The 24,744-nt window shown below is 25.0% G+C and overlaps 4 protein-coding genes across 12 annotated transcripts in view; 2 read left to right on the top strand and 2 right to left on the bottom strand.

The window, feature by feature from the left end:
* Nucleotides 1-2,093, top strand: part of LOC127284155 (zinc transporter ZIP1-like) — a 29,423-nt gene extending 27,330 nt beyond the window's left edge. For all 6 annotated transcript variants that reach the window (XM_051309464.1, XM_051309463.1, XM_051309466.1 and 3 more), the window contains one exon: nt 500-2,093. In XM_051309464.1, the coding sequence (XP_051165421.1) occupies nt 500-558 (59 nt within the window). In that variant the 3' untranslated portion in view covers nt 559-2,093. The remainder of the gene's footprint in view (nt 1-499) is intronic.
* On the bottom strand, nt 1,854-4,471 carry LOC127284156 (uncharacterized). The gene is made up of 3 exons (XM_051309467.1): nt 4,131-4,471; nt 3,437-3,559; nt 1,854-2,942 (listed from the first exon to the last, which is right to left on the bottom strand). The coding sequence occupies exons 1-3, from the start codon at nt 4,289-4,291 to the stop codon at nt 2,771-2,773; spliced, it is 456 nt and encodes a 151-aa protein (XP_051165424.1). The 5' UTR covers nt 4,292-4,471; the 3' UTR covers nt 1,854-2,770.
* A 1,993-nt stretch (nt 4,472-6,464) lies between these two features.
* Nucleotides 6,465-14,374, bottom strand: LOC127284170 (uncharacterized). Its single transcript, XM_051309486.1, has 12 exons — nt 14,261-14,374; nt 13,173-13,415; nt 11,500-11,730; nt 11,206-11,358; nt 10,441-10,515; nt 9,809-9,889; nt 8,855-9,063; nt 8,217-8,382; nt 8,021-8,120; nt 7,705-7,893; nt 7,533-7,625; nt 6,465-6,945 (listed from the first exon to the last, which is right to left on the bottom strand). The coding sequence occupies exons 2-10, from the start codon at nt 13,405-13,407 to the stop codon at nt 7,812-7,814; spliced, it is 1,332 nt and encodes a 443-aa protein (XP_051165443.1). The 5' UTR covers nt 13,408-13,415; nt 14,261-14,374; the 3' UTR covers nt 6,465-6,945; nt 7,533-7,625; nt 7,705-7,811.
* Nucleotides 14,375-14,462: 88 nt separating this feature from the next.
* Nucleotides 14,463-24,578, top strand: LOC127284214 (uncharacterized). Of its 4 annotated transcripts, none has more exons than XM_051309540.1 (12): nt 14,463-14,654; nt 15,125-15,320; nt 17,188-19,711; nt 21,006-21,135; nt 21,224-21,498; nt 21,659-21,776; nt 21,885-22,014; nt 22,760-22,817; nt 22,914-23,013; nt 23,141-23,329; nt 23,409-23,501; nt 24,089-24,578. In XM_051309540.1, exons 2-3 carry the CDS (start codon nt 15,149-15,151, stop codon nt 19,644-19,646), a joined length of 2,631 nt encoding a protein of 876 aa, XP_051165497.1. In that variant the 5' UTR covers nt 14,463-14,654; nt 15,125-15,148; the 3' UTR covers nt 19,647-19,711; nt 21,006-21,135; nt 21,224-21,498; nt 21,659-21,776; nt 21,885-22,014; nt 22,760-22,817; nt 22,914-23,013; nt 23,141-23,329; nt 23,409-23,501; nt 24,089-24,578. The 4 variants fall into 4 exon arrangements, with proteins under 4 accessions (XP_051165497.1, XP_051165499.1, XP_051165498.1 ...); XM_051309542.1 differs by having other exon boundaries at nt 22,698-22,817; XM_051309541.1 differs by having other exon boundaries at nt 21,013-21,135; nt 21,885-22,817.
* The last annotated feature ends 166 nt before the right edge of the window (nt 24,579-24,744 follow it).

Raw genomic sequence — 24,744 nt, 5'->3', positions numbered from 1 at the left:
ACTGATTTTTTTACTATTTATATATATATATACATTGAAAAAAAAAATTTATTTGATTGAAATAATCGGTTACTAATTTACTATTATCAAATAAACATTTATTTGCATTAAATAAATATTTACTTGTATCAAAGAAATATTCACTTGTATTAAATAATTTTTATTTGAATTCATTTATTTAAAACCTTGATATTTTTGCAAAATAAAAAAAAAATTATAATTTGTACTAATAGTTTATCTATTTGAAACAAATAAAATTTAATTCACTCAAATAATAATTTATTTGATAAATATATAATAATTCATTAGATAAATATAATTCATTTCTTAGAATATAATAATTTATTTAATAAATATAAATATTAAATATAAATTTATTTGATAACAAACAACTATACGATTATTTGAATCAAATAAATTTTTGAATAAATTAATATATTTTATAATCGCGACACTAAAGAAAATTAATAAAAATATTTTTTCTTTTTTTCATTTACAGCACCTGCCATTGAAAGGGTAACGGATTCAATAGTAAACGCTGTGTCAAAAGCTTTATGAACTCCAACAAAAAAAAAAAAATAAAATTTTGGAAATAACCACAAAATCAATTCCCATCGTCATGTAGAAATGCACAAACATCACCAAAGTGAAATTTTTCAAAGACTTAATTAATCTCCTTCAAAATCACTCTCAAACCGAAACAGAAATGAGAATTATTCTAAAGCTGTGATTTTTGAGACTCTAATATAAATATATATATATATATACAGTGATGATAGTGAAAATCACCATATATATATACAAGAAATTACAGCTGGGAATTTAGAGAAAATAAGTTTTCTTACAATAGAAAAAAACTGAAAGTTATTTTATTTTATTTTTTTGTTTTTCATTTGCGAAAGAATACTCAAGATATCCATGTTCTTTAACGTCAATATACTGAAAAAAAACAATATTTGATTAAAATAATTAGTTACTTGACTATTATCAAATTTATTTGTATCAGATATATATTTATTTGTATCAAATAATTATTGAATCAATTTGTTTAAAATACAAAAAATATTGATTCAAATACATTTTATAATTCAATTATTTGGTTTTCAAAAATTATTTAGTTCAAGTAAATATTTATTTGACAGTCAAGTAACAGTATATTTGAATCAAAAAATTTTTTTTCTATAACAATATTTTTTTTTTTTAAATATTAACTGTTCAGTTTTTTAAACAAGTGATTGTTATAAAAAAAAAACGCACAAGCGCCTTTTGTACATAATTCATAAGAATTTTTAGCAACAGAGAAAGATATGACACTTTTGTCACTCATCATCAAAACCAAATGGATCTCCAGAAAAAAAAATGAGATGAGCTATTTTTATAAATAATTTGTAAAGTTTTTAAATGAAAAGAAAAAAATAGTTTAAATATTGTCAACACAAATATGGAGACTTTCTTTTTTAAAAAAAGAAAATACTTTTCGAAAAAAAGATATTTAATTCATAAATTTTAATTGTCGACAATATTTGTAAACTGCTTATACATTTTTTTTCTTTAAATTATAATGATATTTGGAGGAGTTTTAGATTATAATAAGATATTAATATAGTATATATTTTAAGAGATATTGTTTTTAATACAAAAAAAAAAAAAAGAAACTTTTTACTCGAAAATAGTATACCGATTTTTAAATAACATGAGTGGCAATAATTTATCGCGACATGTAATTTCATTTTACTGATCTACATTATATAGGAATCTTATATTATTAATCGAAAAAAAATTAACTTGAAACATCGAAAGATTTTTTTTACTCAAAAGTTTCAATTAAATCTTTCGATGTTGAAGTTTTCCCCCCCTCCCCTGTGTGTTATTTTTGTTTTTCTATATTATATATTTATTATCATGTATTATTCAACGAGGCAATATTTGCCAGAGCGATTGATAAATATATATATATATATGCGAATGTCATGTGAAGAGTATTTAAATTTCAATTATTCTACGAATGCACAAATATTTTCGAAAAATTTCTGTATTTTATTTACAAAAAACAAAAATAAGCAATAAATGCGCAAATTTTAAACATTCTCATATTTTCGAGGTTTTCTTTTTTTTCTTTCGCAAAAATATCGAAATTTTCCCAATTTTAATTTGTTTCTATTTTTCTATCAATTCAAATTTAATTTAAAAAAAAAAAAATGCAAAAGGATTTAGGAATATAAAAAAAAAAATTTTTTTCGAACAATAATTCAGTGTTATTTTATTTCGAAGAAGGTGTTATAATGAGAAAAGGACAAAATAACTTTTCTCAAAATATAATATAAAATATGACGTATATTATCACGTGATTCGAATGTAATTTTAGTGTTGCGCCAACGACATAGCATCACATATATTTATATATATGTGATTATAATAATTAAAGATGCCAATCGCGAGCTTTTTCACAATATTCTATATATTTCTCATTGATATATATCTATATATATCTGAAATAATTCTACTTTGATTATCCATCAACATTTTTCTATATATACTAATTCATTAGTAAAGCACTAACTGAAAAAAAAACAAATTTCATTTACGTAATTTGTGAGACTTATAAGAACGTTGTGTACCAGCTGACGATAAAAAAAGAAAAGAAAAAAGAAAGAAAGAAAAAAAACCAATTCTTTCTCTTTTTTTCTTTTTTTTGTGACTCGTTTTTGGTATGACATTAACAAAAATTAAAAAAAAAAAAAATGAATCATAACTTCGATGATCTCTATTTTTATTTTACATTCTCATCTACATGTTGAAGATAGTTTGAGCCAATTTTAATCAAAAGAATCGAAGTGCCAAGTCCCACAATTGTGCACGTCGTGGGATTTTGAGGTGTAATTGAACGCAATATCGCACATGCTAACACGGATCCAAAGCTTAATAGAGCGGCTCCTGTTGCGCTAAAAAAATATTTTAAAATTAATAATTAACAAATAATTAACAAAAAATCATTTCAACTAAATATTAATTTAAAACAAAAAAATGAGTAAAATTTTTCTTACTCAAATTCTAATTAATTAATTTTCAATTAAAATTAAATAAATTAATATTAAATTAATTAATTTTCAATTAAAATTAAATAAATTAATATTGAATTAATTAATTTTCAATTAAAATTAAATAAATTAATTTTCAATTAAAATTAAATAAATTAATATTAAATTAATTAATTTTCAATTAAAATTAAATAAATTAATATTGAATTAATTAATTTTCAATTAAAATTAAATAAATTAATATTAAATTAATTAATTTTCAATTAATATTAAATTAATTAATATTCAATTAATATTTAAATATAATTTTCTTTTTAATACCTGTAACAAATTCTTTCAATTAATATTAAATTAATTAATTTTCAATTAATATTTAAATATAATTTTCTTTTTAATACCTGTAACAAATTCTTGAACAAGTTGGCGCATTTTGCATATGCTTTCTTGTATAAATGTAAGTACCTGTCCCAACAAGAGTGGCAACAAGTACAGCATTTGTCACATCCCACTTTGGTGATATTCTACAAGAAAAAAAAAACAATTACTCAATTTAATCCATAAATATTTATAAATATTTCTTTAATACTTTTCATATAAAAATAAAATCGCGAATAAAAAATACATTTTATTTTTATCTCATGAAAAAAAAAACATTGGAAATAAAATTTAATGCAATATTTTTTCTATTTAGACAACTCTCATAAATATCCTGATAAATAACATTTCAAGAAAAATGACGTAAAATTAACTTATTGATTCAACATAATTATACATTTCACTTTAAAAATCTTTTATTCATTCTAATATTGCAACAAAAACAAAATTTCGCTTTTTAATAAAAAAAAAATCTATACAAATAAAATGAAAAATATTTTTTTTACCTCTTAAAATAAAATATATTATACAAATAATTTTTTACAATACTTGTTGAAATCAACATTAATTATTGTAAATTTTTTAGCGGGTAAGTGTGATACATTCATAGAATTACGTAATAACGCAAAACTTGGAGAAAAAAAAAAATCACAAAAAGTAATGGAAGATTATCATTGCATCAGATAATTTTTTCCAAAGAAAATAAATTAAACTTACCTGGCAGCTAAACTTGGATTCATAACACTAACAGACATTGCGGCATGTGAAGCGGCACCAGCCATTGGAACATAAAATTTCACGAGGTTACATTTTGTAAGAGGTTTGAGACCGAGTTTAGATAGAATTGAACAGTCGTTCGTTTTTCCGTTACTAGCCATTTTATCTTTTTTTTTTGTCTTTATTCGTTATTTCTTAAACACAATTTCCTTGAATTCACGATATTTACTATAATTCACATACGAAAAAAAAACCAAGGGCGTGAAAATGTCGGATTTATCAGAAAACTTCGGTCTGTGGTTCACGAGTACGACATTCTTTGATTAGAAAAAAAAAATATCATTTCTATATAAAAATCGAAACGATACGAATGCCTCTTCAGTTTCACACATGTACTATTAATGTTGATAACAAGGAAATTTCCCTTATCAGGAACGAAAATTCAAAATTGTGCGCGAAAATTTATTAAATAAATAAAAAAAAAAAAACAAAATATATCCGTCAAATGTCACCAATTATATAATAAATATAAATATTTTAATTTAATCAATATTTTTTTAAATTAGAGAAATTTTTTTTTTAATTATAGAAATCTATAATTAATTTTTTCCTGAAAAAATAAGATTAATAATAATTTATAAAAACAATTTATCTCACCACGATGAATCTTCTGAAAAATAATACAAAATTCCAAATTTTTTGAAAATCAGCCAAAAATAATGTGAAACAACATAGTGACGTAAAAATAATTCACATACACAATTCGCCCTATTTTCCTGCCTATTTTGGAAAAATATTCTAATTTATTTTCATTCATACCAAAAAAAAAAAAAAAATTGCCTACCTAACGCTATATTTAAAAAAAAACCCTTAATTTAAATCGCATATACTCATTCCACGATCTTCTCTCAAAGATATTTGCAATAATAGCAACTTGGAAAAACTCACACAATATAAATATACATTGACAAAATTATTTATTTCTGTATTAATAATAAAAATATTTTTAAAAATATTAAAAATAACACGAAATATTAAATTTTGCCAATGGTGTCACTATTGTTGTTAAAATAAAATTCGACTCACCGATCGCGGATTCCCACGTTGATAAAACTGGAAACACACAATGAACTGCGTCCGCCAGTACAAGATCTCCTCCAGGAGCTGCTCTGCAACTTACTCCCATATCTCCAAGAAACGCACTCACACACTTCGCGCACTTCCTAAAGATGCAACTACTTTTTTTTTTTTTTTTTTTTAAGGAAAAAATCACTTTTTAATCTTTGAAAAGACTTTATCTCCAAAGAAAACACTCACTTCGCGCACTTCCTGAAACGCGATATTTTTTTTTGAAGAAAAAATCACTTTTTAATCTAAAATAAAACCGAGGTTCACACAAACAATTAACCGTGGGGCGAATTTATTTAGAACACGAATAAAATTTTCGGCACTTGATAATATTTACACTCATAGAAAACAGTCCCAAGTTGCACTACTTAATTAAACCCCTTTTTCAACTTCTTCAACGACAATGTTGCATATACACTAGGCCTATACACTTTAGCGCCATGCAACGGCCACAAGTTGCACTAATGTAACCCCTTTTTCAACCCCCCTCCAACCACAATATTGCATACTTTGGCGCTATTTTTTATCTACAGGTAACTGACCCCCCCCCTATCAACAGTTGCACCAAAAAGCGTAACATTTTTTTTAGAATAAAACTTTTTGTTCTTTAACGACACTATCACTTCACTTCGCGAAAAGAAGGAAGGGGGGGGATTTCAAGTTCAGACTTGCAAAATCAACTTTTATTGCACAAAAGGGTACCCACACAGCACCGAAACTTTCCTTAAAGTTGACAGCGCCTCGCACGGCGAGATTCGGAAACTTGAGTGGCAAAGCCCATACAAGTTTGTGTCGATGTTTAAATGTCCGCACATAAACAGGGTTTGGCGCAAAACTTGATTGAATATTGCATTGCAAGTTTCATGAAATAATGGACCTAAAGATTTTTACCATATTGTGCAGAAATGTTTGAGAAAATTGAAAAAGCAAAATTTGTTAAATATTATCATTAAATATTTTGGAAACTTAAAGAAAGCATAAATGCGGAAAATTAAAATGAAAAAATATAAATTACAAAAATTACTTAAAATTACACATAATCAAATACAGGAAGGCGTAAAAATAGATATTTCTAAGCGTTTGTAGTTTTATGTATATTTACTTGTTATTTATTATTCATGTGGAATTATTACATAAATTAATTTATAAATTACAGAATTTAAAATTCTTTTTAGTAACTATTTTTATTATCCTGAGTATATAATAAATAATAATTCTGTTAAATAAATATTTTAATTAACATAAATTTTGTCTATAATGTTCGGTGAAACGAAAACTGTAACAATCTGAAGATTTATTTGAAATAAATTACCTTAAATGGAATTTTAGGTTAATAAAATTATTGTTAAAAAGATCTACCAGAATTTCTACAAAAATTTGTTACATAACAATTCCGTTTTATAAAATTTGTATAAAACTTTCATCTAAAAATATCCGTAAAATAATGACTAAATTTCATTATTAAAAATACCTTAAATTTTAAATAATACACTTTTCAAAAAATGTTTTTATTAAATTGTAACACTGACTTTATTCTCCTAGAATTCATGAAAAAGAAAGCCAGTATTCCTCGTTTATAATCAGGGTGGAGTCGACGGTCGCAAAAGATGAGCAGATGAATTCTTAGAAACCAGTCATCAAAATTACCTTTGGAATACAATTCGGAATGGCTACCAAACCTTGAAAACTGAAAAAATAGAAAACCGACATTAATTAAGCGTCCTGAAAAAATTCTGAATTTTAAAAAATTTTTTTTAATCTTAAAATTTTTCCATCTTTTTTAAAAGATTAATAAATTAATTTTTTAAATACTTTTTTCATCCCTCCTTTATCAGTTTCTCGTCACTCGACAATACATTGAAAAACAAATTCTATTATTTTTTTCTTATTCTATTATTATTATTTGTCGAAAAACTGAATAAAAAACTAATTTCCAGAAATCAGGCTCCACAAATTTTTAAGAGAAAGAAACGTATAATTTAGTTAAAAATATGTATGACTAAATTTAAAAGCTGAAAATTTTTTCAATTTAAATTTAAATGAAATTAATTTATATTCAATTATTGACGTCAATCACTATTTTAGCATTACACTAAGAGAAACATTCTTCTATGAAATTACGTTTTCTCTACTTTTAAAAATTTGTTAATACTGATTTAATTTGGAGATTATTTTTATTCATTTTAGACAATAACTTTTAGTTCAAATCATCAAAATTGTATTTTTTGAGTCAAAACATAATTGTCTTCAATGTGGAAAAATAAATAGTTTTACCTTTTCTTAATTCGGTGTTGATATATTGTAAGCTCTCTTTAAGATTCCTTTCAATATTTTTTTTGAGAATTAACATAATAATATTCTCAGAGCCTTAAACACAATACATGGTTTTTAATAAGTTTTTATCGACTTACGAAAAAGTATTATGAAATATTCTCATTTTATATACCATTATAGATATCAACACGTTCTGCATAATAAATATATTTTCCTTAGTCGCCCTTAAGCAGCAATTACAGTTCGAATCGATTCAATTTAAATTGAATTCCAAAACCATTATTCAGAGTTTTCGTCTTCAAATTCAGGAAAATTGAAATTTTGTTCCGCCTCTTTTTCTTGCCTTTTTTCCTCTTTCTTTCTGCGTGCAGAAAAAATATTAAAATCACACCATAATATTTTGAATAAAGTCTTTGTCGCTTACTTTTATAAGAAATTGATACTTTCAGAAATGATTCTGTAAGATACCTAAGAATAAACATACATACTTGTCTCGTTTAATTGAATTGGAACACTGAACCAGCCAGTCTTCAATCCAGTAGTTAACGCTGCTTTGTGCTTCATTTTGATGTAGGTGTCTTGATGATTCTGAAAATGAGTAATAAAAATTATATTTAACTTGATTTTCAAAAAACATCATTCAAGGAAAGAGCGCTGAAATGAAATTGAGGATGCATTACTTACGTACTACTACACGGTGCAAAAGTGAACCACAAAAGCGAAGTTTTTTGCCCCCTCTTCCCTGAAAAGTAAATAATTTTCCCGCTTCCAGGGTCAAAAGTTCCTTCATTGCAGATTTTACTGTCATAGACAGGGTTCTCAATTTTCCTAAATCTATAATTGATTTAACCTAAAAACAATATATTTTATTATACAATTTAATTTATTATTTAATTTTTATTTAAAAAGTCATTGTTTAGTAAAACAAGTTGTAAATTCAGATGTGCATTACTTGAACATTTTGCTTCCTTTTTACGATCAGCAAAAAAATTTGCTTCCTCGTGGAGACAGCATTAACATTGAAATAAACAAACATACATAAATAATATAATAATATAAACATTTCAGAATATAAAATTTTTTTAGCTAAAATATGAATTTTTTAACTTTCATTAATTCTATAATTTTAAATGAAATGTATAATTTACATGTACCAATCGATTCGATTTAATGCAAGGAATAAAAATTTTTTATGTATACATTTGAATTTAAAAATACACAAAATTTTATAACGAGTTAAAGATATTGTTTTCATAAAAAAGGGGTGCACACATACATACATACACACACATACATCTGGACAATTGATCAAAACTACTTACTACTTTCGTATAGTATTCTGTATCCATCAATTTTTCTATTATCTCATCATAATGTTCTTTTGTTTTTATCGGAAAGTCTGATAAACCCACGTCTTCATTTAAATAAGTAATTTCTTGTTGAGATGCTGTGCCTACTCGTGACGCGACATATTCACATATTACACCCAAGGTGTTGATTTTTTTGAACAGACAAATATCTTTTGGTGACACTAAACAATAATAAATACATTGGTTTTAATATGTAGACAAAGCAGAAATGAATTTTAAGATAGTTATGAGCTGTTTTCAAGATAAAGAAATTTCATAATAGGGTGTCAAACAAATCTAAGGAAAAAAATCCCCCGACTTTTAACTGACTTTTCCCTAACCTATAATAAGCTGAAAACCATTTATTCAAATTAAATTGAAGGAAACTTGGAGTAATTGAATTTTTTGTTTGTTAAAGTTTGGGACGGTTGAATTTTTAATTCAATAAATTTTGAAATAATTGAATTTTTCATTAATTAAAATCTTAAGTGTTTTTTATTGATTAAAATTTGAATTAATTAATTATCTATTGATTACAATTTGGAATAATTTAATTCGATAATGTTTGGAATCACTGAAATTGTAATTGGTAAAATTTCATAGAAATTGAATTTTTAATTATTTGCACTATATAATTGGATTCTAAATTAAATAATGTTTAGAACTACGGAATTTTTATTTAGTTAAAGTTTGTCGTAATTGAATATTAATATTTACTTATGAAAAAAATAAAACATTTTTTTGAAGTAAATAGTTATTTTAATTAATTATAAACAATTCTAAAAAATGTTCTGATTTCCCTGATTTTCCTGACCGTTTGTCACCCTTTAACTTGAAAATTTCTCATAATATATGTCATATAAATTAATATAATTATATATTAAAACAAGTTTTTAATAACTTAATAGAAAAATGTATGTTTCTTACTGTCCCAATCAGCTATTTCCTGTGGATCATCGCAAAATCTTGAACTTCGCCTTTTTTTTCCTCTACCAACATTCGCATGTTCTAAAATAAGAATATCATTTTTAAAAAAATTATAAATTATGTATACGAAAAATATTTAGGAGAAGCACAGCACATTTTTTTCTTTAAAGTAGGTGAAGGGGTGTATATTTTTTTGAGAATATGTGACTAAAAGCTACAAAAAATTATTATACAAAGTAATTACGTACTTAATATAATTAATATATTCAAAGTAAATTTTCATCATTATATCAATTAATTATTATTTTGTGCATACAAGACAAATATGTACAAATTGAAATAAATTGAATTTCACATTTAGTAAAGTTTAGATTCATTAAAGTTTCAGTGTCTTGAACTTAAGAGTTTATTTCGTATTAATTATAATTTAAATAAATTACATTAAACATAGAATAAAATTTCTGAAATTAAAATAAATATTTAATTGAAATTCAGATTAATTAAAATATATGACAGATTAAAATTAAGATTAATTAAAGTTTGTTTTGCTTGAATTTCACTTTTAAAATTAGAATGAAGTAAAAATTACATCGCTTGAAATTTTGATACATTAAATTTTGATTCTAATTTACCTATATTTTTCAGTTGACCATTTTCATCTCGGTCTTGATCCAAGTCCTGCACATTTGCACCTCGCGGACGATTGTCTAAAAAAAAATGAACCCACAGTAAATAAAGATTATGTTTGTTGATGATAGTAGACATTTTTGATGAAATAACACAAGTCGGAAAATCTAAATTATTCAGAAATCGATAAAAACTATTTTCTTGAAAAAAAGATTTTTTATTAATGATTCATTGATTAATTTTTTAATTAATATAAGTTATAAAAAAATTAATCAACTTGTATTGTTGCTACACAAAATTAAGTTAAAACCACAAAAAATAAAAAAAATCCCCTCCCCTACTGGTGCCCTCGTGATTTTTTATAACTTCGTGGTTCGATTTTAAAAAATAATCACTCAATGTTTATTTCAAATACTCTAGAATGAAATTTAATGAATTCTGAACTAAACTTTTTTGAAAAAAAAATTTTTTTTGAACTTAGAAAAATTTTTGAACAAGGCAAACGTGAGAGCAAAACGCGGGGGCTTTATATTGCTTAAAATATTTTTTTCGGCTTGAAAAACTCTTAATTTCTTTTAAGTCCTTAATTATTATTATTATCAACAATTCAAAGAAATTTTATAATATATTTAATTAATATATTTTCAGATTCGTTTCAAACTCGTTAACAAGGTGTTTTAGGGGTCATTTATCACAAATTTTAGCAGATTATCGGACTGCACTTAAATAATTAAAAGAATTTATTAAATTTACGTTTGAGAATCACTCACCATTTATTTCTGCTTCTTTAGAAGGGGATTCATGATTTTCTGTATACTCAATTTGATTGTCTGTCGAAATTTCATGAGTTTCATGAAATTCCACTAGAATTTCTTCTCCTGAAAAATTTTCTGCTATTGCAGTGGATGCAATTTTTTCTGACTCTGAAATGAAATAAATATAATTTATGAAAATTCGAGACATTTGAGATAAATATTATAATTAATTAAATTAAATGATTTATTCATTATAATTAACTTGGAAATTCTTTGAAAATAATATAATAAATTAATACTCATACTTACTTTGCTCTGAAATATTTTTATTTGGGTTTTTTAATTGCGAAGTGAATTTTCTATTTATCGACGTCCTATTTGAATCATGATCTCCATCCGTAAAATCACTATCAAGAGTTTTAGCTTTTCGCGAATGTCTACTTCCTTTTAAATTTTGCATATTCTGATCATCATCCGTTTCAAGCTCTGAAAGACCGGCTACATAAAAGTCACATTTTTTCATGGCATCTTGTAACGTAACTGTGAAGTAGTAATTTTTTTATTAATTTTATGTATAGTGAAGTAAAATGTTCTTAATGTGGCTTTTAAATAATTTCAATTCATATTTTTTTAAAATAAAATGCAAAGTTTGTTAATTTTTTTTAATTAAACCATGTTACTAGGTAAAATAAGTGAAATTAAAAAAAAAGTTAAATCCGTCAAATATAACCAAACATAATACCAACGGAAGTTGACTGTTGGGCAGGGCTCTATTTTCAAGACTCCAAAAAAAGTAACTTTAAAAACTGTATGTATTAAAGTATTAAAGTATCTCTTCAAAAATTAAATTGTTTTCGATGTTTTGCTACATCTCTATCAAAATTCAATTATTATTAAACTTGTACCTGAAATATTTCGCATAATTTATTTTTTTTAATTATTATAAATATTGTTTTTGAAAATTCAACAATTAAAAGCATTTTTTAATTAAGAATTTTATAAAATTTATTTATTGTCTGGTATTTGTAAAATTCTTTAATAATTCAAATTTCTTTAGTTTTCTATTTTAATTTGTTGTCAATTTAATTCTTTCTAATAATTTTAATAAATTTTTTCGAAAATTTAATTACTTAAAAAACAAAACAAAAGTTCCAAAAAAATGTAATTTAATATTGTCTAAAATGTATAAACTAAAATTTCAGTACTACTTCAAATTTAGAAAAATATACCTCCATGAAGTTAGCGTCGACGCTCAGCGCCGAAAATTGTTTTTCATAGGATAAAAAATGTCAAATCATTTTCTTTTAAGATTTTCGGTCCAAATAATGCATTGAGAAATAATTTTCAAGGTATTTTGAGGATCCAGAACCTTTTTAAAAATAATTTGAAATTTTTGGTCTCGTGAATTTAATTAATATCCTTGAACATTCAATTATTTGAGACAATTGTTAATTCAAAAATCTTTAAAATTCTTTAATTGACGAAAATTTGAAAATAATCGATAGCAATTGAAATCTTCAAAAATCTTGATTTATAAGATTCTGAAATTTAAATATTTTAAAGTTTTTTTTATATTTATATTCTTCGCTGAATCAATTATTTTGTATAATTTTAATGACGTTATCTACAAATTCAATTATTTAAAAATTCTTTAAAATTCTTCAAAAATTCTTCATCGGAATTTGGAATTTTTCAAAGTGAAAAAAATTCAAGAAGAAATCTATGTTTTCAAGATTTTTAAAAATCGCTTTTGCAATCACGAAAAAAGACCTAATCTACAACTTTTAAACGCTGTTGTATAAAATTTTTAAATAAATAATAAGTAATAAAATAAAATGTAAATGAATTCTAAATAATAAATTTTGAAATAAATATTTAAAATCTTTAATAAATTAAATTAAAATTGATAAATAATCCTTTTCAAAAAAAATACAAGCTTCTAAATATTTTTAAAGGTCAATTTTTTAAAAAAATTTACTCACTAGCGTTGCGCAAATGCTTGATAACGGTATAAGGTGTTCCATTTGCGTCTTTGCACCACTTAATATCTCGTTTACAATTTGAAGTTAGTAATAATCTGGTTAATTGCTTCTCGTTCTCGTAAGGTGGGTAGAAACTGGATACTATTTTATTATTTTCATCACAAATACCCCACTCAATTCGGATAATTGCAACACCATCTTCAAATTCCACAACGGCGAAAACCTGATCGCTCATGGTTGCAACTTGTAAAGAAAATATTTAAACAGAAGTTAATGTTAACTTTTGACTGCCAAATATTTAAACAGAATTTCGTCGTACAAAGTAGAAAATTTTTAAATAAATATTTTTCTTATTTAATAAAATCAAATTTCTTTTCACATTTGCATTTCTAAAGTGTGTATAATGTTAAAAAGCATTTTATAAAAATAGAATTTAGTTTGGAAGTTAAATTTTAATGAACTATTCTTATTAAACAGCGGCATTTGTTTCGACAAAAATAATTTGAAAATAATAGAAAATTTTGTTAATTGATAGTATTAAGTTTTTAATGCCTTCTTTTTCCATAATTTTCTATATTAAATGGATTTAGAGTAAAACTCTGCAACTACTCAATACAATCGATTAATTTAATTATATGTATTCTTTTTTCGAGTTTATTGAAATAATTTTCTTTTAATTAATTTGGAAAATAAATTTACAAAATTACGTTCGGTTTATTTAATGGTTAACAATTTTTATATTTATTTTGACCTTTGAAGTTCATTTAAATTTAATTAATTTCAGAAAATTCTATGAATTTACCAGGAAACGCTTTGCAGAAATAAAAAATAGAATACTTAATTTTTCTTTATTGAAAAATATTAGATTAAAATGAGAAACTTGTCTTGAGACAATTAAGATTTTTTTACACAACTGTAGAATAAAACAATATATTTATATTTTTTTCGAAATTTAGAATTGCAAACGTTTCTCAACACCACGTGCAATTTGAGGTTATTAAATTGATTTTAACTTTGCGATGTAAAAATAAAAAAATTTCTGGCAGTACACTGATAAATAAATTAAAAATTAAAATAAAATATCTTACCTTTTTGCCCGATTGCGTAGATATAAACAGATACAACAAATACACAAAATTCTTGCTGTGAAGCACTGAAAGCGCATATGACGGTGTATGGCGGCTTATTGCTTTTGAAACAGTTGAAAGTTGAGTCGTCTGCTACAATCAGACGCTGGTTTCTCGCGACTTTGCCCGCAAGATTGTCATTTGAATATAAAAAAATTATTGGTCAGAATTTGACCCATTTTCAAGAAATGTTATTATTCCACGAATAGGAGGTGTTTTGAGTGTTATTGTGATTGGTTGATCTAACGGCATATTAGGACGAAAAATCTAAACTGAAATTAATTCTTGTGTAAAAGTTCCGTGAGCGTATGTGTGCATCAACAACGAAACATTCTATTCATCGCATTTTTAAAAGGTAAAAAGTTTTTCTCTTCTTTGATTTTTTAGTGCTTTTTTAATGGTTTTGTGACATCAGAAATACTAATTTAATTTTTTATTTCCACCCAAGTATAGTATAAAGTATGTATTATAAAAATTGCGTGTTAAATTGATTGGTTGTATATACACGACTGCGTGCTGAAATTTGAGGTTAGGATTATTTTACGTTTCTGTTTTCAGCTTGTGTGGAAAAAAATTACTTTTTAACTCTTTCTTAATAATTTCATGTTTACATTAGTTGAGACAATATTTTTTTTCAATATAAAAACGTAATATCAGTGTCAAATTAAATTTTCTAGATAAATTAAAAAATTATTAAAATAAATAACTTCTTATTAGATTTTTGAAACAATATTTTACAATAAAATTTGTACTTTAAAGAAGTAGCAAAAAATATCACTATTGTTAATCCTCCACGCTTTTCTGTGTTCAATGATATATACATAGAGATATATACGAAGATTTGGCAATATGGATCAAGAAATAAATACGGGATCTGGGAATCCAATACAACAAGTATTGCAGGAAAATACGACTAATCAAGGAACCCATGTGACAAACATACTTCAGTCGTCTCAACATCAGGAAACCCCGAAAGAATTAGCCCAACCGAATGTTCCTGGAAATAGTAAACGGCCAAAAGGTAATGTTTATTAATCTAAAAAAATGTTAAATAATTTTCTGCTATTTTCAAAATAAAAGAACCAAATTTAAAGAATCTTCATAAAAGTGGATGTTAAAATTTAGTACTTTAAAACAATAATAATTTAATGAATACTAAATTAAATGGCTTTTCCGTATTCATATATTTGTTAAAAGTAAAAATAAAATTCTCAAACGCAAAAAAATATCTTAGAAATACAAAAAAAGGAAGACATAATTATCAAAAGTAACTTATCAAAAACACTACTTATGTTCATAAGTTAAATGCTAGTTAAAGTACTAAATTACATTTCTGAAATATAGTAACACATTTTTTATCAATAAAATTACAGTAAACTTCTTGAAAAACTTAAATTTGTTTTTTTTTGTTAATTCTCCATTTTCAGTATTCTTCAAAATTCAATTAATTTTTAAAGCTTTTTATTTTTGAAACCTTTCGATGCGAAGACACGAATTACGTTCGGCCAATTATAACAATTTTTCGCGGTTGAAATCCTCAAAAGCAATTATTATTTTTTCTGGTTCATTAATTTCAATTTTTCCAATTTTTTCGCCTCAATAATAATAATTTATTCAATTTTCTAAATAATTTGGTCGTTGTTTAAATTTAGAATAATTTCATCATCCAAATCTTTTGCTATTATAATTGAAGGGTAGAATGACAAAAGGGGTCAAGCGCCAATTTATCGAAAATGAGGTTTTTGCATAAAAAAATCAAGAAAATTCATTTACACATTTCTGTAGAAGGATTTCCTTTTTCATTGCGTATTTAAATCAGTTTTTAATAAAAATTAAATTAATAAAATAGCCTCAAATTTACTTTATTGCAACCTGATTGAAAAACAAAAGAAAGTGGTGAGTCAATAATATTATCAAAATAAAAAAAAAATTATTTTTTTAGGTTTTATTTTAATATTTTATTTTAATTTTATTTTAATAATATTTTAATTAATAAAATTAATAATAATAATAATGTATTTTCAATTTTAAACAATTTTAAAATCATTTTGTTATTAATTTTTAAATATTTTTATGGTTATACTAAGTGAACAATTGAATTTAAAGATGAAAGTATTGCTCAATTCCAAAGCAAGCAATTAATTCGTAATTTTCTTGAAAACAAACAATTTTTTAAAGGAATTTTTTTTCTATTCATTTCGTTGATTCCATAGAAAGAAACTAATTTTCCAGTTTTTCTTTAAACTGTATATTTTTTTTATAATTAATGTTTAAAGAAAATGTGCGCAGTTGATATAACCTCAAGGAACCACAGTTTTTTTTAATTTTATCGTTAATATGTAGGTTTATTTCAACAAATTGTTGTTTATTTATTAAAACATACTAATATATCGAAACGGTTTTCTCAGTTTTTTTTTAAATGACCTGCAAAATTTTTAAAAATGTTTTTTTTACTTCCTGTAAAAACAGTGAATTGGCGCTTGACCCCTTTTGTCATTCTACCCTTCAATTATTTCTCTTTTCTACGAAATTTTTTTTAAATTTCAGATAACTTCATGGCACATTTTGTAACTTCATTAAAATTTTGTATTTAAAAAAAAAATTTTAATTACAGATATAAACTTTGGTTTTTGCAAATCTTATTTTTCTTATTTATTAGAAGTAAAACTATACTGAATTTTTTTCTTTTAAAATGGTCCTCGAGGAATCTATGAGCAATTTTGTTACCTTTAATGTAAAAAATATTTAAGTTCGAAATTCTGACTTTACAATTGTTTTATTCACAAATATGTTTCTTGATCGACTGTGCCGCGCATCCAATATACATATATTGCAAAGAGCAGTCACAGTTCTACGACAACAATTGAAACTGAAAATTATTTTTTCAGTTCCTGACTCTCGAATTAAGAAGCGTCGAAAATACAAATTTTGCGGTTACTCGGAAAGGCACTTTAGACGTATCATTAGTAATAAAAAGAAAGGAAATTGTCAATTTCTTCAAAATACCGGGGAGATAAATGATAATTCCATCAAACCATCAGTTTCAATAAACCCTTCTTCATCAAATGTTGAAGATATATGTAATTCTAACAAGGGAACGCCAACTACACCATTCATTTCCAGTTCATTAAGTAAATGTGCCACAGACGCTTTTAGTACTCCTGAATCTGACGACGATGAGCAATTTCCTTTTATTAAATCAGACGCGATAAAGACTGCAGACAATAAAAAAGTTTTTAATTTCGATAAAAATTTTAGCAAAGAAACAGTAGGTGAACCACTGACTTCTAATAGATTAAATAAAACGGCAACCAGTACTTTTAATACTACCGAATCAGATGAGTATGAGCAATATTCTTTTAAAACAGAAACAATTAATTTCGAGGACAATAAGGAATTTTGTAATTTCGATGAAATCTCTGACTCCTCTTCAGTAGATTTAACTGATTTTGAAAATCAGAAAGATTCATCAGATGGCGAAGTTCTCGAAGAGAATATTTCTGACAATGCATCAAATGAAACCGGGAACGCAGAAATTTTCGACGAGGAAAGTAAAAAAAAAACGAGTTTTATCAGCATGTTACGTGATTGGGCTCTGACGTACAAAATCACATTAGTAGCTCTGACGGCATTAATGTTGATTTTGAGAAACTACACTGAACATACGCACTTACCTCTCGATGCAAGAACTTTATTAAAAACTGAAAGATATACAGAAACATGTCAAATTAGTTGTGGTGAATATCTCCATTTTGGATTGGAAAGGGCCGTGCGATCAATTGTTCGAGAATATAAAAGAAAAGGAATAACCTTGAAACACGTTAGATTAGGTATAAATGTTGACGGTTTACCCATTTATAAATCAAGCAACGAAGGACTCTGGCTTATTTTATGTTCAGAGATAAATTCCAAGCAAGTTTATACTGTTGGGGCTTTTTTTGGAAGGGGTAAACCGAAAGAAGCAAATGAATTCCTAAAACAATTCGTCGACGAGGGTATTAAAGTCATAAACGATGGACTTAAAGATGAAAACGTTCGTGTAACAATTGAATTTTTAAGCTGCGATACTCCAGCAAAAGCTTTTGTTCTGTATTTGAAAGGTCACACAGGTTATGATAGTTGCACCAAGTGTGATATAGAAGGTGTCTATGCTCAAGATGAGTCGGAAGAGCAAAGGAAAAAGCCGAAAGGAAAAAAGAAGGGTAACGTCAGTTTTCCCGGGACTGGTCCTTTTAAATTGAAGACTGATGAAGACGAAATTGAATCAGATGTTTATCCAATTTTTGCTGACCTTCCAGGATTTGGATTTATATCTTCGGTCCCCTTGGACTACATGCATTTGATTCTTCTAGGTGTCATGAAACGTCTGATAACTCTTTGGATAAAAGGACCGGCTAAAGTGAGGATATCAATGAATCAAGTAGATAATATTTCGAAAATGTTATTGAAGTTACGTCACAGCTGCCCTGTGGAATTTGCAAGACGTCCTAGGGGACTTTCAGACTATGTACACTGGAAGGCCACTGAATTTAGAACCTTTCTCCTGTACACGGGTCCTATTGTTCTAAAAAAAGTTTTGAAATCTGATGTATATGCACATTTTTTACTGTTTCATAGTGCAGTTACAATATTAGTTAACGAAAATCATATTCGTGACGCTACAAATATTGATTATGCACATGATCTCCTCACCCAATTCGTTGCAGAATTTCCAAACGTTTATGGCAAGAGATACGTAAGTCAAAATGTGCACAATTTATTGCACATTTGTGAATGTGTAAAACGGTTCGGTTCCTTGGATAAATTCAGCGCTTTTAGGTTTGAAAATTATATGTTGACAATTAAAAACATGGTCCGAAAGGGAGAAAAACCTCTGCAACAATTGTCAAGAAGAATTGGCGAAAAGGAAAAAGCCGACGAGGGAAAAGTAACAACTGATTTTCCGTATAATACATCAAGAATAAACCTACAAAAACAGCACCACGATGGACCACTCATCAGGGAAACACCTTCTAATGTAGAACAATTTAAAATAATGAAAAATGAAGCTTTTACTATTAATTGCAATGAATCGAAAAATGCTTGCGTTTTATTGAAGGATAGAAGTTTCTTCGTAGTAGAAAATATTGTAAAGCTGAAAACTGGAAAAATTTGCATGATTGGAATTAAATATTTAGCAGTTGATAAATTATACGACAATCCTGATTCAAATCAATTTAATATGAATATCGCAAAAAGTGTCAATTCAGAAAAGCAATTAATCGAAATGGAAGATATTCACACAAAAGTCTGGAAAGTACCGTGTGCGAGAGGCATAATGACCATGCCTTTGGCGCATAATCCTTAAATGAAAATCACAGAAAATCGAGGTTTTTCAAGACATTCCCAATTGCAGTTAACATTTTCAAAATAGTAAGTTACTTTCTTTTTTGTGTATTTGATAGTATAATAATATTCAATTGAAAAATGTATTAATTTGACATTTATTTTTTTAACATTAATTTTTTTTTTTATTTTATTTTAATATTTTTTATATTAAAAATCATTAATTTAATATGAAAACTTCTCTAATAAATTGAAAAAGCAATCAAATTTCAACAACAAAAAAAACATTTACATATTTTGAATTCTAAAATTACCTACATATTTTTAGTTTTATTTAAAATATAAAATTTTTTTAACAAAATTGTACCATGTAACAGAAAAATTTTTTGATTTAAAGAAATATTAAATTAAAAATTTTTTTAAAAAATTAAATTCTATTTAAAACAGCACAAATGTTAAAGAAAATTTTTTTATTTAAAAAAAAGATTAAATTTAATATTTAAAAAACAAATAGGATTTCATTTGAAACAGTAAAAATAAGCCTTTCAGAAACAGATAATTTATAATACCTTTTTGTGTATTAAAAAAAATTATTTAAAAAGAAGTTAAAATTAAATTTTGTTTTCCATTTCAAATTTTTTTGTTATATTGCCTCCTATTTCATCTGCTTTGAAATATATTTGTTTTCAACATTTTTCAAACTATTTTGAAAATTTTTCACCTTTTTTATATTTTACTCCAATTTATCGTAATTTTATTCAAAAATTCAATTATTCTAAATTTAAATTAATTTGTAATTTGATTATTCCATATTTTAATTAATTAGAAATTTAATTTCAATTTAAAATGTTTTAAAGGATTGAATCTGTTAACAACTTAAAACGTTTGATAATTTAAATTGCAAAAAATTACGAATCTTTATTATATGAATTGATTTTTAAAGAATATTTAATTAAATTTTTTAAAATTAATTAAATTTTAGAGTAGAGTGAAAGTCAAGATTTTTAGAAATAATTCCATTTCAGGACATTGAACTTGAAATTTATTCTAAATTTTAATTATTAAAAATTTCTGTTTACTAAGTTTATATAAAAATTGGTACTTAAAGATTGGAACATAATCTGGCATCTCAATTTTAAAAGATATAATTTTCATTTAATTTTAATCAAACTCAGATTCAATCTAAACAAATTTTAATTTATCTAAATTATAATTAAATATTCATTTCTATTAATTAAACATTTTTTTATATATAGTAAATAATTAAATAATGATCTATTCATTTATTCATTCAAATATCTATTCATGTATTTTCGAAAAAATTTATCTTTTCATTTATTTAAAAAATCTTTATTTTAAATTTATTGTTTTTTCGTACGAGAATTTAGATTTAAAAATTCGGACTTGAATTTAATTTGATGACAAACACTTATGCAAAAGTGACAAGCGGAAAGGACTGGATGTCAGAAATAGTATCGAGCATCGCTTGTAAAGAAGAACTCGCCGAAGGGGTACGTAATTTGTAATGATTAAAAAATTGAATCCATCTTACATTGAATAATTAAAAAAACGCAAGTAAAATTTCATTTTTTTAATCAGATGCACAGTGATTTTAAGAAACATCTAATGGATGACGAAAAGAGACATGAGTTTGAAACCTTGTTGAAAAAATTGTTGGATTGTGTCGTTTTTGGAAGCCGATTCACGTATTATATTTGAGATGGATTGACGTTACGAAACGCTTTTTTAAACGTTATAGACAGTTGCATAATGCTAGTCAAAAATACGTCGATTTTCGGGCATTATTTGTCCAGGAAAGTGATTTTTTTTAAAACTCGAGAAGAGACTGAAAAAATCAACCAAAAACACTGAGGGTGAGGAAATATCCGAAGAACTTGACGTGAAATAATTGAATGCAATTTAAAAATTGTACTCAATTATTGCACATAACTTTTTTTCATTGTATATTATATAAATTACGGAAGAACAAGAATTGTTTACTTACGATATTAATGTATTTATTTACTGTTTCAGGATTTGAAGAATTATATTCAAAATTATCCGGATTCTTTTTGACAGTGATTTAATGACGCGCACTATTCAAAGTGATGTTGAGTATTTAACAAGCATCAGGAGTAGTTAAAATAAACAGGTATTTTTCCTCCATTATTAATTAATTTTTTGCTAACAATAATTTATTGTACTTAGGTTTTAATTATTGCTTTTATGTTTCTTATTTAATTGTTGTCTTTTGCAATAGACCGGCGAATGCACCAAGCAATTGGAAAGATCAGTGAAACAAGCACAACAATCAAAAGAGATCTTATTCAATACATACTGGTCGCCTTGACTGCGGTCTGACATCTGAAAATTCACCTCACGACTACTAAGTATTTTAATTTTTATTCAAGTTTTTAGGATTGATACAAGTCAATAATTAAAAAAATGTTAATCTAATGCGAGGGTCATAGATTGTCACCTATTCATTTATTTTCATCTTTTTCAATAATTTGCCACATATTTCATCTATTTTGTTAAATTCCTCCCTTGTTCACCTGTTTCGTGAATTTTTATTTGTTTTTACATTTTTGAAGTCTAAATTTCAATCTGTCAAAATTAAAATTAATAAAAATTCAATTTCAAGCCACTATCAATTTTAAATTAAATGATTACAAATTCTAAAGAATTAAAAGAGCAATATTATTCCACATGACATTTAATTTAAAACTCAATTATTTACCAAATTTTAATCACTTTAAATTCATTTATTCCACAATACAATCAATTGAATAATCCAATTATTCCAAATTTTAACCCACTAAGTAATTAATTCTAATTTTATTCAATATAAATTATATATTTTTATAGAAAACAATTAAATTTTAGAAGATTCGAACTTTAAATTTTTCTTCATTAGAATTACTGTATTTTTTATTAAAAAAATGTTAGGCAATAATTTAATTTTTGCATAATTTTTAATGAAAAAACGTTTTAATTAATTAAGTATTAATTTAAATAATTGAATTTTTGATAAACAATATTAAAATTATTAAAGATTGAAATGGAATTTTAGATGGAAATTTAAGAAATTATGAAATTTTGACCCTGGAAGCGGGAAAATTATTTACTTTTCAGGGAAGAGGGGGCAAAAAACTTCGCTTTTGTGGTTCACTTTTGCACCGTGTAGTAGTACGTAAGTAATGCATCCTCAATTTCATTTCAGCGCTCTTTCCTTGAATGATGTTTTTTGAAAATCAAGTTAAATATAATTTTTATTACTCATTTTCAGAATCATCAAGACACCTACATCAAAATGAAGCACAAAGCAGCGTTAACTACTGGATTGAAGACTGGCTGGTTCAGTGTTCCAATTCAATTAAACGAGACAAGTATGTATGTTTATTCTTAGGTATCTTACAGAATCATTTCTGAAAGTATCAATTTCTTATAAAAGTAAGCGACAAAGACTTTATTCAAAATATTATGGTGTGATTTTAATATTTTTTCTGCACGCAGAAAGAAAGAGGAAAAAAGGCAAGAAAAAGAGGCGGAACAAAATTTCAATTTTCCTGAATTTGAAGACGAAAACTCTGAATAATGGTTTTGGAATTCAATTTAAATTGAATCGATTCGAACTGTAATTGCTGCTTAAGGGCGACTAAGGAAAATATATTTATTATGCAGAACGTGTTGATATCTATAATGGTATATAAAATGAGAATATTTCATAATACTTTTTCGTAAGTCGATAAAAACTTATTAAAAACCATGTATTGTGTTTAAGGCTCTGAGAATATTATTATGTTAATTCTCAAAAAAAATATTGAAAGGAATCTTAAAGAGAGCTTACAATATATCAACACCGAATTAAGAAAAGGTAAAACTATTTATTTTTCCACATTGAAGACAATTATGTTTTGACTCAAAAAATACAATTTTGATGATTTGAACTAAAAGTTATTGTCTAAAATGAATAAAAATAATCTCCAAATTAAATCAGTATTAACAAATTTTTAAAAGTAGAGAAAACGTAATTTCATAGAAGAATGTTTCTCTTAGTGTAATGCTAAAATAGTGATTGACGTCAATAATTGAATATAAATTAATTTCATTTAAATTTAAATTGAAAAAATTTTCAGCTTTTAAATTTAGTCATACATATTTTTAACTAAATTATACGTTTCTTTCTCTTAAAAATTTGTGGAGCCTGATTTCTGGAAATTAGTTTTTTATTCAGTTTTTCGACAAATAATAATAATAGAATAAGAAAAAAATAATAGAATTTGTTTTTCAATGTATTGTCGAGTGACGAGAAACTGATAAAGGAGGGATGAAAAAAGTATTTAAAAAATTAATTTATTAATCTTTTAAAAAAGATGGAAAAATTTTAAGATTAAAAAAAATTTTTTAAAATTCAGAATTTTTTCAGGACGCTTAATTAATGTCGGTTTTCTATTTTTTCAGTTTTCAAGGTTTGGTAGCCATTCCGAATTGTATTCCAAAGGTAATTTTGATGACTGGTTTCTAAGAATTCATCTGCTCATCTTTTGCGACCGTCGACTCCACCCTGATTATAAACGAGGAATACTGGCTTTCTTTTTCATGAATTCTAAGAGAATAAAGTCAGTGTTACAATTTAATAAAAACATTTTTTGAAAAGTGTATTATTTAAAATTTAAGGTATTTTTAATAATGAAATTTAGTCATTATTTTACGGATATTTTTAGATGAAAGTTTTATACAAATTTTATAAAACGGAATTGTTATGTAACAAATTTTTGTAGAAATTCTGGTAGATCTTTTTAACAATAATTTTATTAACCTAAAATTCCATTTAAGGTAATTTATTTCAAATAAATCTTCAGATTGTTACAGTTTTCGTTTCACCGAACATTATAGACAAAATTTATGTTAATTAAAATATTTATTTAACAGAATTATTATTTATTATATACTCAGGATAATAAAAATAGTTACTAAAAAGAATTTTAAATTCTGTAATTTATAAATTAATTTATGTAATAATTCCACATGAATAATAAATAACAAGTAAATATACATAAAACTACAAACGCTTAGAAATATCTATTTTTACGCCTTCCTGTATTTGATTATGTGTA

This window comes from Leptopilina boulardi, unplaced genomic scaffold (assembly GCF_019393585.1).
Source record: "Leptopilina boulardi isolate dan_hultmark-lab unplaced genomic scaffold, ZJU_Lbou_2.1 LbouV2_32, whole genome shotgun sequence".
Classification (NCBI taxonomy): Eukaryota; Metazoa; Arthropoda; class Insecta; order Hymenoptera; family Figitidae; genus Leptopilina; species Leptopilina boulardi.
This window is presented reverse-complemented; position numbering and strand designations above follow the sequence as displayed.